This window comes from Lycium ferocissimum, chromosome 3 (genome assembly GCF_029784015.1).
Source record: "Lycium ferocissimum isolate CSIRO_LF1 chromosome 3, AGI_CSIRO_Lferr_CH_V1, whole genome shotgun sequence".
Classification (NCBI taxonomy): domain Eukaryota; kingdom Viridiplantae; phylum Streptophyta; class Magnoliopsida; order Solanales; family Solanaceae; genus Lycium; species Lycium ferocissimum.
In genome coordinates this window covers 16,087,691-16,100,385 of record NC_081344.1, presented here as the reverse complement: position 1 = coordinate 16,100,385, position 12,695 = coordinate 16,087,691, and the positions used below count along the sequence as shown (strand labels likewise).

Below are 12,695 nucleotides of genomic sequence, written 5' to 3'. Positions count from 1 at the left end.
TCTATATTACTTGTACGACCACGTATACTTGCGTGTGCGTTTGGGAGCAACACTATGTCCCCCGTTTCATAATAAGTGGTTTTTAAGTTAATGCACACCTCTTAAGAGGGGTGTTTACTTCTAGAAAATTAGGAGTGTTTTTACTAACTTACCCCTAATTAAATACCTAGAAAAGAAAGATTATTTAATAATTCTTGATTATGTAAATAAGGGTAATGTTGAAAGAATAAGATCAATTTCTTTTTAAAATCCTAAAGTACTATTTATTTTGAAATAAAATAAAAAGCGTAAAACACCAAAAAAGGAGGGAGAAAATTGTATCCAAAACTTCCCCCACCCTCATGTAGTTATCAATTAATGTGGGTGTTGAGTTAGGTGGCGTCTGTATCTGCATTCTATCCTTAATATCTACTTCCTTGCATTAGCATTTAGCACCCCCACTTTTAACTTTCTTCTTTTCTTTCCATTTTGTTTTCTCTTTATATTAAAATACTACTCCTACTTAACAAATAACCAAACTCTTAACGACATCAGAATAGAAGAGTAGTAGTTGCACAAAGAGACAAAGAAAACCAAGAAATTTCAAGAAGAAAAGAAGGAGAATTTGAAGGGGTTTGCCGGAAAACTTGAATATTTGAGGTTTAAGAAATCAAGAATGATTGGGTCCAGGTTCATAAAATGTGTCACAGTGGGGGATGGAGCAGTGGGTAAAACTTGTCTACTCATTTCATATACCAGCAATACTTTTCCCACTGTAAGTTCTTCCTCCCTCTTTCTGTGTTTTATTACTACTCTTTTATTGGGTGAAAGATGTTACATGATATTTTTTTTTTTTTAACATAGATGAATTAATTCGAGGTTAGATCAAACTGGGGCTCTCACCAAGTATAGAATATGTCTGAAAAGACATTAATTTTGGAAAAGTACTACTCCCTCCTCTTCATAAGTGTCCACTTACCATTTTTTATTTTGGTCCAAAATAAGTGTCTACTTACATAATTAAGAAGAAATTAACTTTATTTTTTCGGATTTATCAGTAATAAGTGCTAACTGACCAGATCATAATGTGTCAAGTTAATAATAACATGCAAAATTTAATTAAGGGTAGTTTAGTTACAACAACATACCCAGTATATTCCCACAAAGTGGGGTTTGGGGAGGGTAGAGCGTATGTAGACCTTACCCCTCCCTTGGGAGGCAGGGAGGCTGTTTCTGATAGACCCTCCGCTCAAGAAAGACATTTCAAAAAAGGTTAGATAAGAATTAACAGAAATAAAGAAATCATCGCAAAATACAACAAAAAACATAACATAGCATAATGTCAAAAAGGAACAGTTACGATAGCAAACTAAAACGATAATCGAAGTACAAGAGACAACAGATAGTGACAGAAATAGAAAGGCAAAAAGCTACCAGGGAAGTGCTACACTACTAGTATGGAAGGATCCGCAAGACAACGCTCTACTACTACTAATCTTCTATCTTAATCCGTGTCCTCCACAGCCTTCTATCTAAGGTCATGTCCTCGATGAGCTGCAACTGCGCCATGTCCTGTCTAATCACTTCTCCCCAATATTTCTTCGGTCTAGCTCTACCTCTCCTGAAACCATCCATAGCGAACCTCTCATACCTGCGCACTGGAGCCTCTGTGCGTCCTCTGCACATGTCTGAACCATCTCAACCTCACTTCCCGCATCTTGTCCTCCATTGAAGCCAGTCCCACCTTATCCTCGATAACTTCATTTCTAATTCTATCCTTCCTAGTATGCCCACACATCCATCGCAACATCCTCATTTTCGCAACCTTTATCTTCCGGACGTGAAATTTTTTGACCGGCCAACATTCCATCCCATACAACATAATTGGTCTAACCACCACTTTGTAGAATTTACGTTTAAGTTTTTGTGGCACCTTCTTATCACACAAGACTCCGGAAGCGAGCCTCCATTTCATCCACCCTGCCCCAATACGGTGTGTGACATCGTCATCAATCTCCCCATTTCTCTGGATAATGGACTCGAGATACTTAAAACTCCCTCTTTTTGATGGCATGTGTCTCAAGCCTCACTTCCACACCCACCTCATGTGCTATGTCACTGAACTTGCACTCCAAGTAATCAGTCTTCGTCCTGCTCAACTTGAACCCTTTGGACTCCATGGTCCGTCTCCAAACCTCCAGCTCAGCGTTAAGGCTAGTGTAGTTAAAATACTTATTTTTTTTCTAAGAGTTAGTATTTTGGGGTGTGCTAAAGGCTAAGTGGGTACTTATTTTGAACCGGAGGAAGTAATTTTTTGGAAAGATTGATGTCTTGAGCCTTATAAAAGATGGAGTAGAAATTTTTCTTGAGAAAAGTCCGACTTGCACATCATATTATTGTTGCTATTCTGAAAGGGACTTGTTTCTGTTCCTATAACCATAAATGAAATTCTCAATATTGGTAATGTGGAAAAAAAAGGAAAACTAATTTCAGCTGTAGCTCTGTAGATTAAAGTTCCCCTGTTTCTTTTCTCATAGACCATATCGCTCGGCATTCACTGAGTTTTTAGAGAATGAGAGAAGAATGTGAAAATCATTGCAGCGTGACTAGTTTTCCGTCTTCCTTAGTCCCGGTGATGACTAAAACAACATATTCGCTCTGTTATATTTTTTGGTTCTCTTTTGTCATTGTGTTTGAAGTTTGAACCAGTATATGATTATGACGTTTTTCTTCATTTTTTCCCATCGATGTGTTTTATAGCCAGAAGGGAAGTGGTCTGCCTAATTATAATTGAATGGAAGTTTGATATGAAACCTCTTGATTTAATTTCCTATGCTTCCAGTAATATCTTAGAAGAGTCATAACGATAGTTTGTTCTTCATCCAAGAGACTAGGAACATAGGTGGGGTTTGGGGGGGAGGTGAAAGAAATGGTAAATGTGATTATTGTTTTTGGCATATGGTGTTTATTAATTGAAATATGTTTATCTGATTAAAAGACGAGGCTTTGTTGAAAATCCTGCCTTTGCTTTGCCTCGGAACTTACAAGTTTAGTTTCTAAGATAGAAGCATGAGTGTTCTCTATTTAAAGTCATAGAAGGGTGGAAAATAGTGAGCTTTAAATTTATGTTCTTTCTTTTAAGAAGTTCATTTATAAGAGTATTCAAACTTTCTGAATCATCATACTCTAAATTTGTTTGCTATGTTGCGAACAGGATTATGTCCCAACTGTGTTTGACAATTTTAGTGCAAATGTGGTTGTGGATGGAAGCACTATTAATCTGGGTTTATGGGATACTGCAGGTAAAGTTTCTTTTCTTTTCTCAACGCTAGTTTCCATTTTTCTTTTACCTTATTGTGGCATACATGCTTGCTACCCCTACTGTTTGATTGGATAGGCCAGGAAGATTACAATAGATTAAGGCCCTTGAGCTATCCTGGGGCAGATGTTTTTATACTAGCATTTTCCCTCATAAGCAAGGCCAGCCATGAAAATGTCTCTAAAAAGGTACTTGCTCACATAACTAGATCTCTAACTTCCAGTTTTATTTTGCTTGCTCACATAAATGACTATGAGACTGAGGAAATATATGCTGGCTATCTCCCATTATCTTGAAAGCAGTCCATGGAAGACTTTGGCTTGCTTAACTTTTACTTTAGTTATTTGATTCAACTTGTTCGTAAAAGTACCAAGAAACTTGATTATTTAGGATCATTTTTTCATCACCAAGGATTGGGTAAAGGAGGCTTATAAGAGAAAAAAGATGAATGAGATGTATGGTTGATGATATTCCACAATTTCCAGAAACTAATACATTTTCCTTTTGCTATTTTATTTCAGTGGATTCCTGAATTGAGGCATTATGCCCCAGGAGTTCCAATCATTCTTGTTGGAACGAAGCTAGGTTAGTATGTCCTCCTTACTCTGGTTTTATTGTTAACTTAATTAGCTATGTCTTATGAAATATCTATGTGTGGTCGGAAAGGTCTTTTCATTTGTCTGCCGTTATTTTAAGGTTCTACTTATTTTCATGGGAGATAATTTTCTTGAACTGTGATTGCATCCTTTATATTGGATATCTTGCCTTGTATGTCTGGATGAGCTGTGAAATGTCAGACAATAATTAAAGAGACTTTATTTATATGCCCAACCATCACATGTATTCGTCTGCACCTCGTTTTCTCCTCCTTTTGAAAGTTGAGCCTATTGTTACTTCAAGTAGGCAAAGTACTTCAGTGGTGAATAGAGATCCAATAACTTGTAGTATATCATTCTGTAGACATTTTGGTGCTTTACCAGTTTGTTAACTTGAATGAGATTATCTCTGTAATTGAAAGACAGTTGCTTCACTAAGAAAATAGACTGCCAATCCATAGAAGCTGCTATCTACTGTCAGATTATAAAAGAATATCATGTAACCTCTGTGACTGCTGATTCCAGATGACTCTTGCATGAAGCACCAATAATGGTTGGATTTCTCGTGCTTTCTGTTAAACCAGAATTGCACCTAAGAACTACTTATGGTGTAAACCTTGTTAAACCAGAATTATTTCTAAAACCACTTATGGTGTCAGCAATGAATTTATATGACGTGGAAGAAACATTAGTGTACAATAACTTTATGGATGTGAAATCTAACTGCTTGAGAGATTGAGGAGACTTACCTGTCACAACTGAAATTTGAAGGAGATGCGGTGTTTGGTAAGCTCCATTTCTGTAGGACACCCGATGCTTTGTGGTTTTAAGTTGCTTACCTAACCCTTTCCTTTTGAGAAGTCACTTACAAAAAAGTTCATAAATTTCCTAGCTAATAACATAACTGGTCTCTGAATTGGAATTAAAGTATGTGTACCATTGCACTAAGTAGTTCATAAACTATTCTGAAACACATGTTCTCTCGACTTTGAAATCCAGTTCTTAATGAGCTTAAGCAGCATGGTTTTTACTTATCTCACCATAGGAACTCAAGAATAGCTAGGCTGACGAAAGAAGAACATAAACTATTTTCAGTCAAAATTCTGCAATATATTCGATATGGACTTTGAAATAAAAGCATAGAATGAGCTTAATGGATTTTTTTGTCTACTTTGTGTTAAATAATATTCTGTCTGGTGCACTTTCTGTCTTAACCTGTTTCTAGCATACACGTTGATAAGTTTCTAGCATACACGTTGATAACTTATTTCGTCATTATTGGTTCAATTGAATGTCTCCAGTTCATTGTTTCTATTTAACTCCACTTTTTTTTTTTTTTTTTCCATTGTGGGCTAGTTCCATTCTTTTTCTGTCTTTTCTTGTAATTTCTTGTGCTGTTTAATAGCGTTAATTGTGCTTCCACTAGATCTTCGAGAGGACAAGCAATTCTTTTTAGACCATCCTGGTGCAGTACCTATTACCACGGCTCAGGTAGACCAACTTTTAACATATTTCAGCAGTAGTGCATTCTTTATCTTAGACCAAATGGTTAATGTTTGAGGGGGCTAGTCTTCTATCAGTATCTCATTTCATGCTTACTTAAAGGGTGAAGAGCTGAGAAAGTCTATTGGTGCTGCGGCTTACATTGAATGTAGTGCAAAAACACAGCAGGTAATTTTCCTATTCAAATAAAGATTATATGATCAAGTTATAAGACACCTCGTTACATACTTATTTTGCAAGAAAATAAAAACTGCAGAATGTGAAAGCTGTTTTTGATGTGGCTATTAAGGTGGTTTTACAACCACCTAAGCAGAAGAAGAAAAAGAAGATGAAGGGTCAGAAAGCCTGCTCTATCTTGTGATTTTGCTAAAAGAAAGGCTGTGCAAAGTTCAAGTAGTGCAGCAAATTTGTTTACTGCTTCGCAGTCTTGACTAAGTACACTAGGAAAGTGTCAACCTGGCTCGTGATCATGATTTAGTTTGGGTACGATAGTGCGCTCTTCATCTCTTTCTGAGTTAAATCTATATGATCTGTGTAACATTCATAAGATGTACTGTCCTGGCATCTCCTATATATTTGTTGTAGGTCATTTAACACACTAATTTAGATTTTTGCAAGAGTTTGTATGTGCTATTGTCATCATGCTGAATTGTTAAGAAGTTGTAACTTGTAATGTATGCTGCTTGTATATATTGAATAATTTCTGGTTTCTTGATTGGGAGAAAGGCTTATGCAAGTGTTCCAAAACTTAATGCCTCTCGGTGGGAGTTAACTTTTGTGGTGGAAAGAAATCTCATCTGTGTTTTTGGACAATTAGACAGTTTCAATGTGGACAAGGACTGATAAATAGTGGGACAATCAAAAAGAAGGAAATATATCTTCCTTTACATGAAAGCTTCAACCTTATTCTGCGGTTAGCCAGTTGTAAGTGTTACATATAGACTAATCATAGTAACTGTCAGTTTTCGCAAATGATACAACAGTAAAGCTATGTATGTGGCTTTACTTTTTCACATTTCTTTTTACTGATGAGTAAAGTCTATAAAAGTAGACCAGGAAAAATAGTAAAAACCCAAAACCTTTGCTAGCCTATTTGGTTATTACATAAATACCAGAGCTGTAACTGCTAACAAATGGTTTTAATGGCACGTTTGACCAAGTTTTGGGAAATTAGTACTTTAAAAAAAAAAAAAAAAAATTACCCCGTCAGCACACGAAGGGTAGCGGCTGTGGGTCCATGTCATAAAAAAAAGATTTTAATATCCCCTCTGACCATGAAATTTAAGCTGATTTTTTTTTTTGAAATTTATTGTAAAACAAGTCATAGTATTTGTAGGGTTATAAATCAACAATTTATTAACTATAAAATAAAACGTTTCAAGCTTATTATTTTAAATATAAAAATATGACATTTTTTTTGACAGATTCAAAAGAAAAATGTACTCCCTACATCTCTAAATACTTGTCACGTTTAACTTTTCGAGAGTCAAATTATATGAACTTTGACCAATATTTTACGTAGGGGCGGAGCTACAGTGTAACATGGGGGTTCGGTCGAACCCAGTAGCTTTTGCGTAGACCCGATATTTGCATTAGAAATTTTAGTACGAATATATAAATATTAGGTCCGAACCCATGTACGAAAACAAATAGTAGGCTCAGCGTTAAAAACATGTCTAGGAAGGTCCTCGTGTCAGGAGTCTGTGGGTTCGGAAAACCCATTTTAAGCAGTTTCCTTTTATTTTTTTGCTAAGAAAACATAAAGCTTTTTTGAAAACTTTAACAGTTTCTTCATCCCTGTACGTTTTTCTCAGAATATATGCAGCCTTTTTCTTAAAAAAATTATTTTTAAAAAACAAAACATAAAATTGACAATTAGAAAAAGTAAAACGTTATCGTTTATATTTATATATAGTGTTTAAGTGTGACAATTAGAAAAAGTAAAACGTTATCGTTTATATTTATATATAGTGTTTAAGTGGTTCGTTGCTTTTTTAAATATATATTGAGTATGGTAATCGTTCGTTAGTTTGGCGGTTAGCCGGTTATTATATATTAGCTTGAGGTCATTGTCCTGCCTTAAAATTCCGAACCCACAAATCTCGAATTCTAGCTTCACCTCTGATTTTACGATGTATCTTTTTTTCGATATTGATATGAGAAAATCGTAATTTATGGAGTACTACTTTTTGTATAGTGTTGAGAATCTAAGTTTTAATTTTAAGATATTGAATTAATCTTATTTAGTTTAGCTTCAAAAATTAGTCAAATTTAATTCTCATAAAGAGAAACGTTTTATCTGCTACTGATAGAAAGTAGAAATTTGAAGCACTTATTCTCCAAAACTAAATAATTACAGGAAATTAATTTTTTTCAAAAAAAAAGAAAAAAAGATTCATATTAAAATTTATATTTATCAAATTATCACCTTTATTTCAACACATCGCTTTCTCCCACTTTCCGTTCTTACTTCATCCTGAAGATACAAAACTTTCTTTTTGGTACAAGGAACTATCAACGCTCCACAGTTCCAGTAACTCTGTTAGGATTCTCAATCAACAACGAAGCTACACAACTGACATCACAACGAACAATGTTTAGCAAATGAGGAGGTTGCGAATAACTTATTTATTTATGAACTTTTAAAATAAAATAAAATGATGAAATAATTCTTTTTCTTTTAAAATTTAACATCCCCATTTTTGGTTTTATGACATAATTTATCGGGGCGCACCAAAATAAAAGCTTATTCTTTTATAAGAAGAAAGAATACTCTACAATTTTTTTGTGACTCCTAAAAGAACGTTATGTTATACTCTATTTTTTTTGTGACTCCTAAAAGAACGTTATGTTATACTCTCTTATTAAAAACCAATTTAATTTAAAATTTAATAAAAAAATTATAATCTCATAAATATTGATGATTTGTTATATAGTACTTAATTTTTTTTTTAAAAATCGTCAAATACCGCCAATTAAATTGGGACGAGGAGAACTGATTACCTAACGAAGTAGTACTATGCAACTCATTAGTTAGTTATTACAATCATCAAACCACAGTGATCGTATAAATTGCACTGATTTTCGTACTTCCATAGACATTGTACTACCTAATGGCCCCTTTGCTTCTCCATTCTTTTTTCGCCACTGAAAGTGACATGCACATCTTAGCACTTTCTAGCGACCCCCTTTTTTTCATAATTATATTACTACAAGTTGAGGCTTCTCTTAATCTTCTTGGACTCTGTTTCATAAAGTGAAACGCCACTCCCAAGTATAAGTGTTCCATTGTAACTTGTAAGTATGTTTACCCTGTTTTGATACTTTGCTGAAAATTTTACCTCTTGAGTAATGCCATTTGATGAACTTTTTCCTTTTCTTGATGTGGCAAATTCTGGATTTTACTTTCTTTTTGGTGCTTAAATGGCATATACTCGCATCTGCTTTGGGGCTAAAAAATATCTTGTTTTGAAATGGTCTGAATAGAGTTGAATTGATATAGCTACCCCAATTAGTGTGGAATTGAGGGGCAATTGTGTAGATGAGCAGGGGCGGAGCTAGATTATAGCTTACGAGTCCGGTTGAACTAGTAGACCCTTTATTTCTTTTAAGAAACTCTTTGAATATGTATAAATTATTACTCCCTCCATTCCAATCTATGTGGCACTTTCGGATTTCGAGATTGAAACAAGTTTTTCTTTGAACGTAACTTTTTCATATATCTTTTAAATATTTAAAATTGTCAATTATAGTGACTTATAGTACTTTTTAGTAGTTTCCAAATATGTAAATTTATTTCAAAAGACTGAAAGATTTCATGTCTGAATTCACGGTCAAAATTAAACTGTTTGACTCTCGAAATCAAACCGTCCCACATAAATTGGGGCAGAGGCAGTAATTTAGAACACAATAATTTTAAAAAAATTAGAGTCCTGAACCCATAAGCTTTAAATCCTGGCTCCGCCTATGTAATGATTAGAGGGTGGAGGTGGAGGGGATTTGTGCTTTAAATTCACCGGTTTAAGTGTATTATATGAATGTGTATGTATTTGTGTTGTGTATATCAGTATATGTATATATAGGTTGAGCCAAAAGCAGTGGGAATCTGCATACTAAGGAATAATGATGGATTCTCCTTTATGGTGGAGGGAGGCTGGGTAGTCTCAGCTATCTGATCTTGAACTTAGTAAAATTTATTGCTGGATTTTAAATTACCAAAGCTTCACTTTTCCATGGAAAGAATATATATCCAGAAGCGGAGGCAGAGGGGTTCAAGTTAAAAATTATGTATAGTATGTAAATAGGGCAAAATTGATATTTTTTTTTTGTTTATATATAAATTGTTGAATCTTCACGGTTTCGAGCCGTGGAAATAGCCTCTTGCAGAAATATCGGGTAAGAAATTTGGTACTGATAGACTTGTGGTCGGCCGTCATCCCGGACCCCGCGCATGTGGGAGTTCTTACTTGGCTGCCCTTTTTATATATAAATTGTCGAATCTCCTTTGCACAAGAAACTTTTTTTGAACCCCTTATTTGAATTCTTGGCTCCGTCACGGTATATATCCTACCCTTTTTTTTTTTTTTTTTTTGGTTAAAGTTTCAACTTTTTGCCATGCCGTTGCATTTTTTCATTCTCTGTTATGATGTGATAAATTCTGCGTTTTCTTCTTTTTTGTGCATATATGGCTTGTACGCGCATTTGCTGTAGGAATTTTTAAAAATTTCTTTTTTTTCTTGTTTTGAAATGGTCTGAACAAGGTTGAATGGATAGAGGATTCACATAGGCACTTCACTTACTGTGGGATTGAGGTGCTAAGAATGGAGAGAAGCTGGGTAGTTTAAGCTATCCGATCTTATAACTTGCTAAAATGGTTTGTTAGAATTTTGGTTACCAAGGCTTCAAATTTCTTTGCAAAGGATATTTATCGTACTTCTTCTGTTGCTAAAGTTTTCAACTTTTTGCTGTGTTCTTGCATTTTTTCCACCTATCTGGCATTTTATCCTCTTAAAGACTGGATTAATGAATACCATCTAGACAGGAGTCTCTCAATTGTTTGTGGTGCACCTTCAGGTTCTTTTGGATTTCAATAATGCACAACGGGGAGCTTGAATTCTCTAACCAGGAAATGGTTTCAAGTTCTAATTTTGGTGAAACTCCAGAATGTAGTTCTAGGAAAAGGCTTTTCAATGAAATTCTCTCGGAAATGCATGCTTGTATTCATACCCACACTTGCAATCCACCTGGCCCCGATAACTCACACACACATGCTTGTTACCATGTTCACACCAAGGTTGTTCCTCCCTCAAGTGAGGATAAGATCCTCAGTGATGATACTGCCGATTCTGCAGCAGCAAGTAAAGGAAAGGAACGCCCTTTGAGTAATAAGGAAGCAGTTCGCAGGTACCGTGAGAAAAATAAGGCTCGGGTTGCTTCATTAGAGAATGAGGTAGTCAGATTGAGGGCTATAAATCAGCAACTATTGAAGAGGCTGCAGGGTCAAGCTGTCTTGGAAGCTGAGATTTCCAGGCTCAAGTGCTTGCTCGTTGACATCCGAGGAAGGATTGAAGGTGAAATTGGATCATTTCCGTACCATAAGCCTATGGAAAGTGGTAATTTATATCAGAATCTTGTTAATCCTAACCTCCGTGGAGCTTATGTGATGAACCCTTGCAACCTACAGTGTGATGATCAGGTTTATTGCCTCCATCCGAGTTCGGAAGAGTTAAATGGACAAGGCCTTAATAGTTGTGGATTTGGACTTGAGGAGATTCCTGGGTGTGCATTGGGCTGTGGTACTTCTACTGCCCACGCTTCTCATGGGAATAAGAGAACAGGTAAAATTCACATTCATTTGCATTTCTTGTTTTTGGCATATTATGTGAAAATCGGTCAACATTAACTATTATACATGAACTCGATGAACCTTCCTCCTCTTAGTTTACATGAAATCTGTTTACCTTTTACTGGGACTACTTACATTTGTAAAGATAGGATTTCATCTTGTTCAGTTACATTAACATAGATTAGGCTAAGTAAATGGGGGTTGATTGTAGAACTGTATTGTGTGTTTTGCCAGAGTCGGTATGAAATCGAGAGATCACCGGTATGTCAGCTGTACTAATACTCAACAGGTCTGAACAAGGATCATGCAATGGCTACAGAAACAGCACCATCCTTGCAATAGTTTGGACCAACACCTCAGGAAGATCATATGCTGCTCTAAAGGGAAGTCTCAAAGCTGCATATATTTTTAGATTGGTATATGTTGAGTATGTCTATGCTATTTGGCTGGAGAGAAATCAGAGAATCTTTGAGAAGACAAGAAGAAGCTGAGAAACTTTAGCCAGGGAGATAGTTTACATTTGTAAAGTTAGAGCTACTAAGGGGATTATGCTAGCTATATACCAACTCATGTTTTAGTATAGTCTCTCGTTATAGAGAATAATAAATTTGTCTGAACTGGCTATAGCTTTGTAAATGACTCTTCGGTATTGTAAAACTAAGCTAAAAGAGTAACAATATTAAAGAATGAAAACAATAGAAATAGAGAGACAAGAGAGGAGAGCTTTCTTATTCATCCCAATATGTTTCACGTGTGTATAATATGAATTCATATGCCTCTATTTATAGTGGTGCATAGAGGCATATAAAAGGGTAGCTATAAATATGACATTCAACATATGAAAATGTGGGGAGGATCATGGGTGAAGTGGGAAACATTACATTAAACCTTTGAGATCATGGAGGAGGTGCGAATTTATTTTTAGAGTGGTAGACATCCACACTTATTATTTCATAACACTCCCCCTTGGATGTCCATGTCTTAATAGCTAATGTGCCTCGTTAAAACCTTACTAGGAAAAACCCAGTGGGAAAAAATCTTAGTGAAGGAAAAAGAGTACACATATCTCGTAATACGCATTGCTAGCTACCTCATTAAAAACCTTGCCAGGAAAACCCGGTGAGGCAAAACCTCAACTAAGGGAAAAAGAGTACAACGCGTATTATACTCCCGCTGATTAAAGTATCACTTAATTCTTGGAGACAACACATCCAAATCTTGTATATCAGCTTCTCAAATGTCGAGGTTGGTAATGCTTTAGTGAACATGTCCATAAATTATCAACCGAGCGTATTTGTTGAATATCTACTTCATTTTTTTTTGTTGAAGATCATGTCTGGAATAGAACTTTGACGAAACGTGTTGTAGTCTGTCTCCTTTGTTATATCCTTCTTCAATCGAGCTATGCAAGCTTCACAATATTGCTAAAATTTCATTTCCAAATAAACATCAT

The 12,695-nt window shown here is 35.4% G+C and overlaps 2 protein-coding genes across 6 annotated transcripts; both read left to right on the top strand.

Moving 5' to 3' along the window:
- Positions 1 to 377: 377 nt before the first annotated feature.
- Positions 378 to 6,122, top strand: LOC132049884 (rac-like GTP-binding protein 5). The gene is made up of 7 exons (XM_059440854.1): positions 378 to 754; positions 3,194 to 3,281; positions 3,377 to 3,486; positions 3,820 to 3,883; positions 5,321 to 5,385; positions 5,500 to 5,565; positions 5,654 to 6,122. Exons 1-7 carry the CDS (start codon positions 656 to 658, stop codon positions 5,756 to 5,758), a joined length of 597 nt encoding a protein of 198 aa, XP_059296837.1. The 5' UTR covers positions 378 to 655; the 3' UTR covers positions 5,759 to 6,122.
- Positions 6,123 to 8,566: 2,444 nt separating this feature from the next.
- LOC132049882 (basic leucine zipper 23-like) lies at positions 8,567 to 12,023 on the top strand. Of its 5 annotated transcripts, XM_059440849.1 has the most exons (5): positions 8,602 to 8,677; positions 8,886 to 8,986; positions 9,465 to 9,554; positions 10,471 to 11,234; positions 11,532 to 12,023. In XM_059440849.1, the coding sequence occupies exons 3-5, from the start codon at positions 9,520 to 9,522 to the stop codon at positions 11,582 to 11,584; spliced, it is 852 nt and encodes a 283-aa protein (XP_059296832.1). In that variant the 5' UTR covers positions 8,602 to 8,677; positions 8,886 to 8,986; positions 9,465 to 9,519; the 3' UTR covers positions 11,585 to 12,023. The 5 variants fall into 5 exon arrangements, with proteins under 5 accessions (XP_059296835.1, XP_059296832.1, XP_059296836.1 ...); XM_059440853.1 differs by lacking the exon at positions 9,465 to 9,554; XM_059440852.1 differs by lacking the exons at positions 8,886 to 8,986; positions 9,465 to 9,554 and having other exon boundaries at positions 8,567 to 8,687.
- The last annotated feature ends 672 nt before the right edge of the window (positions 12,024 to 12,695 follow it).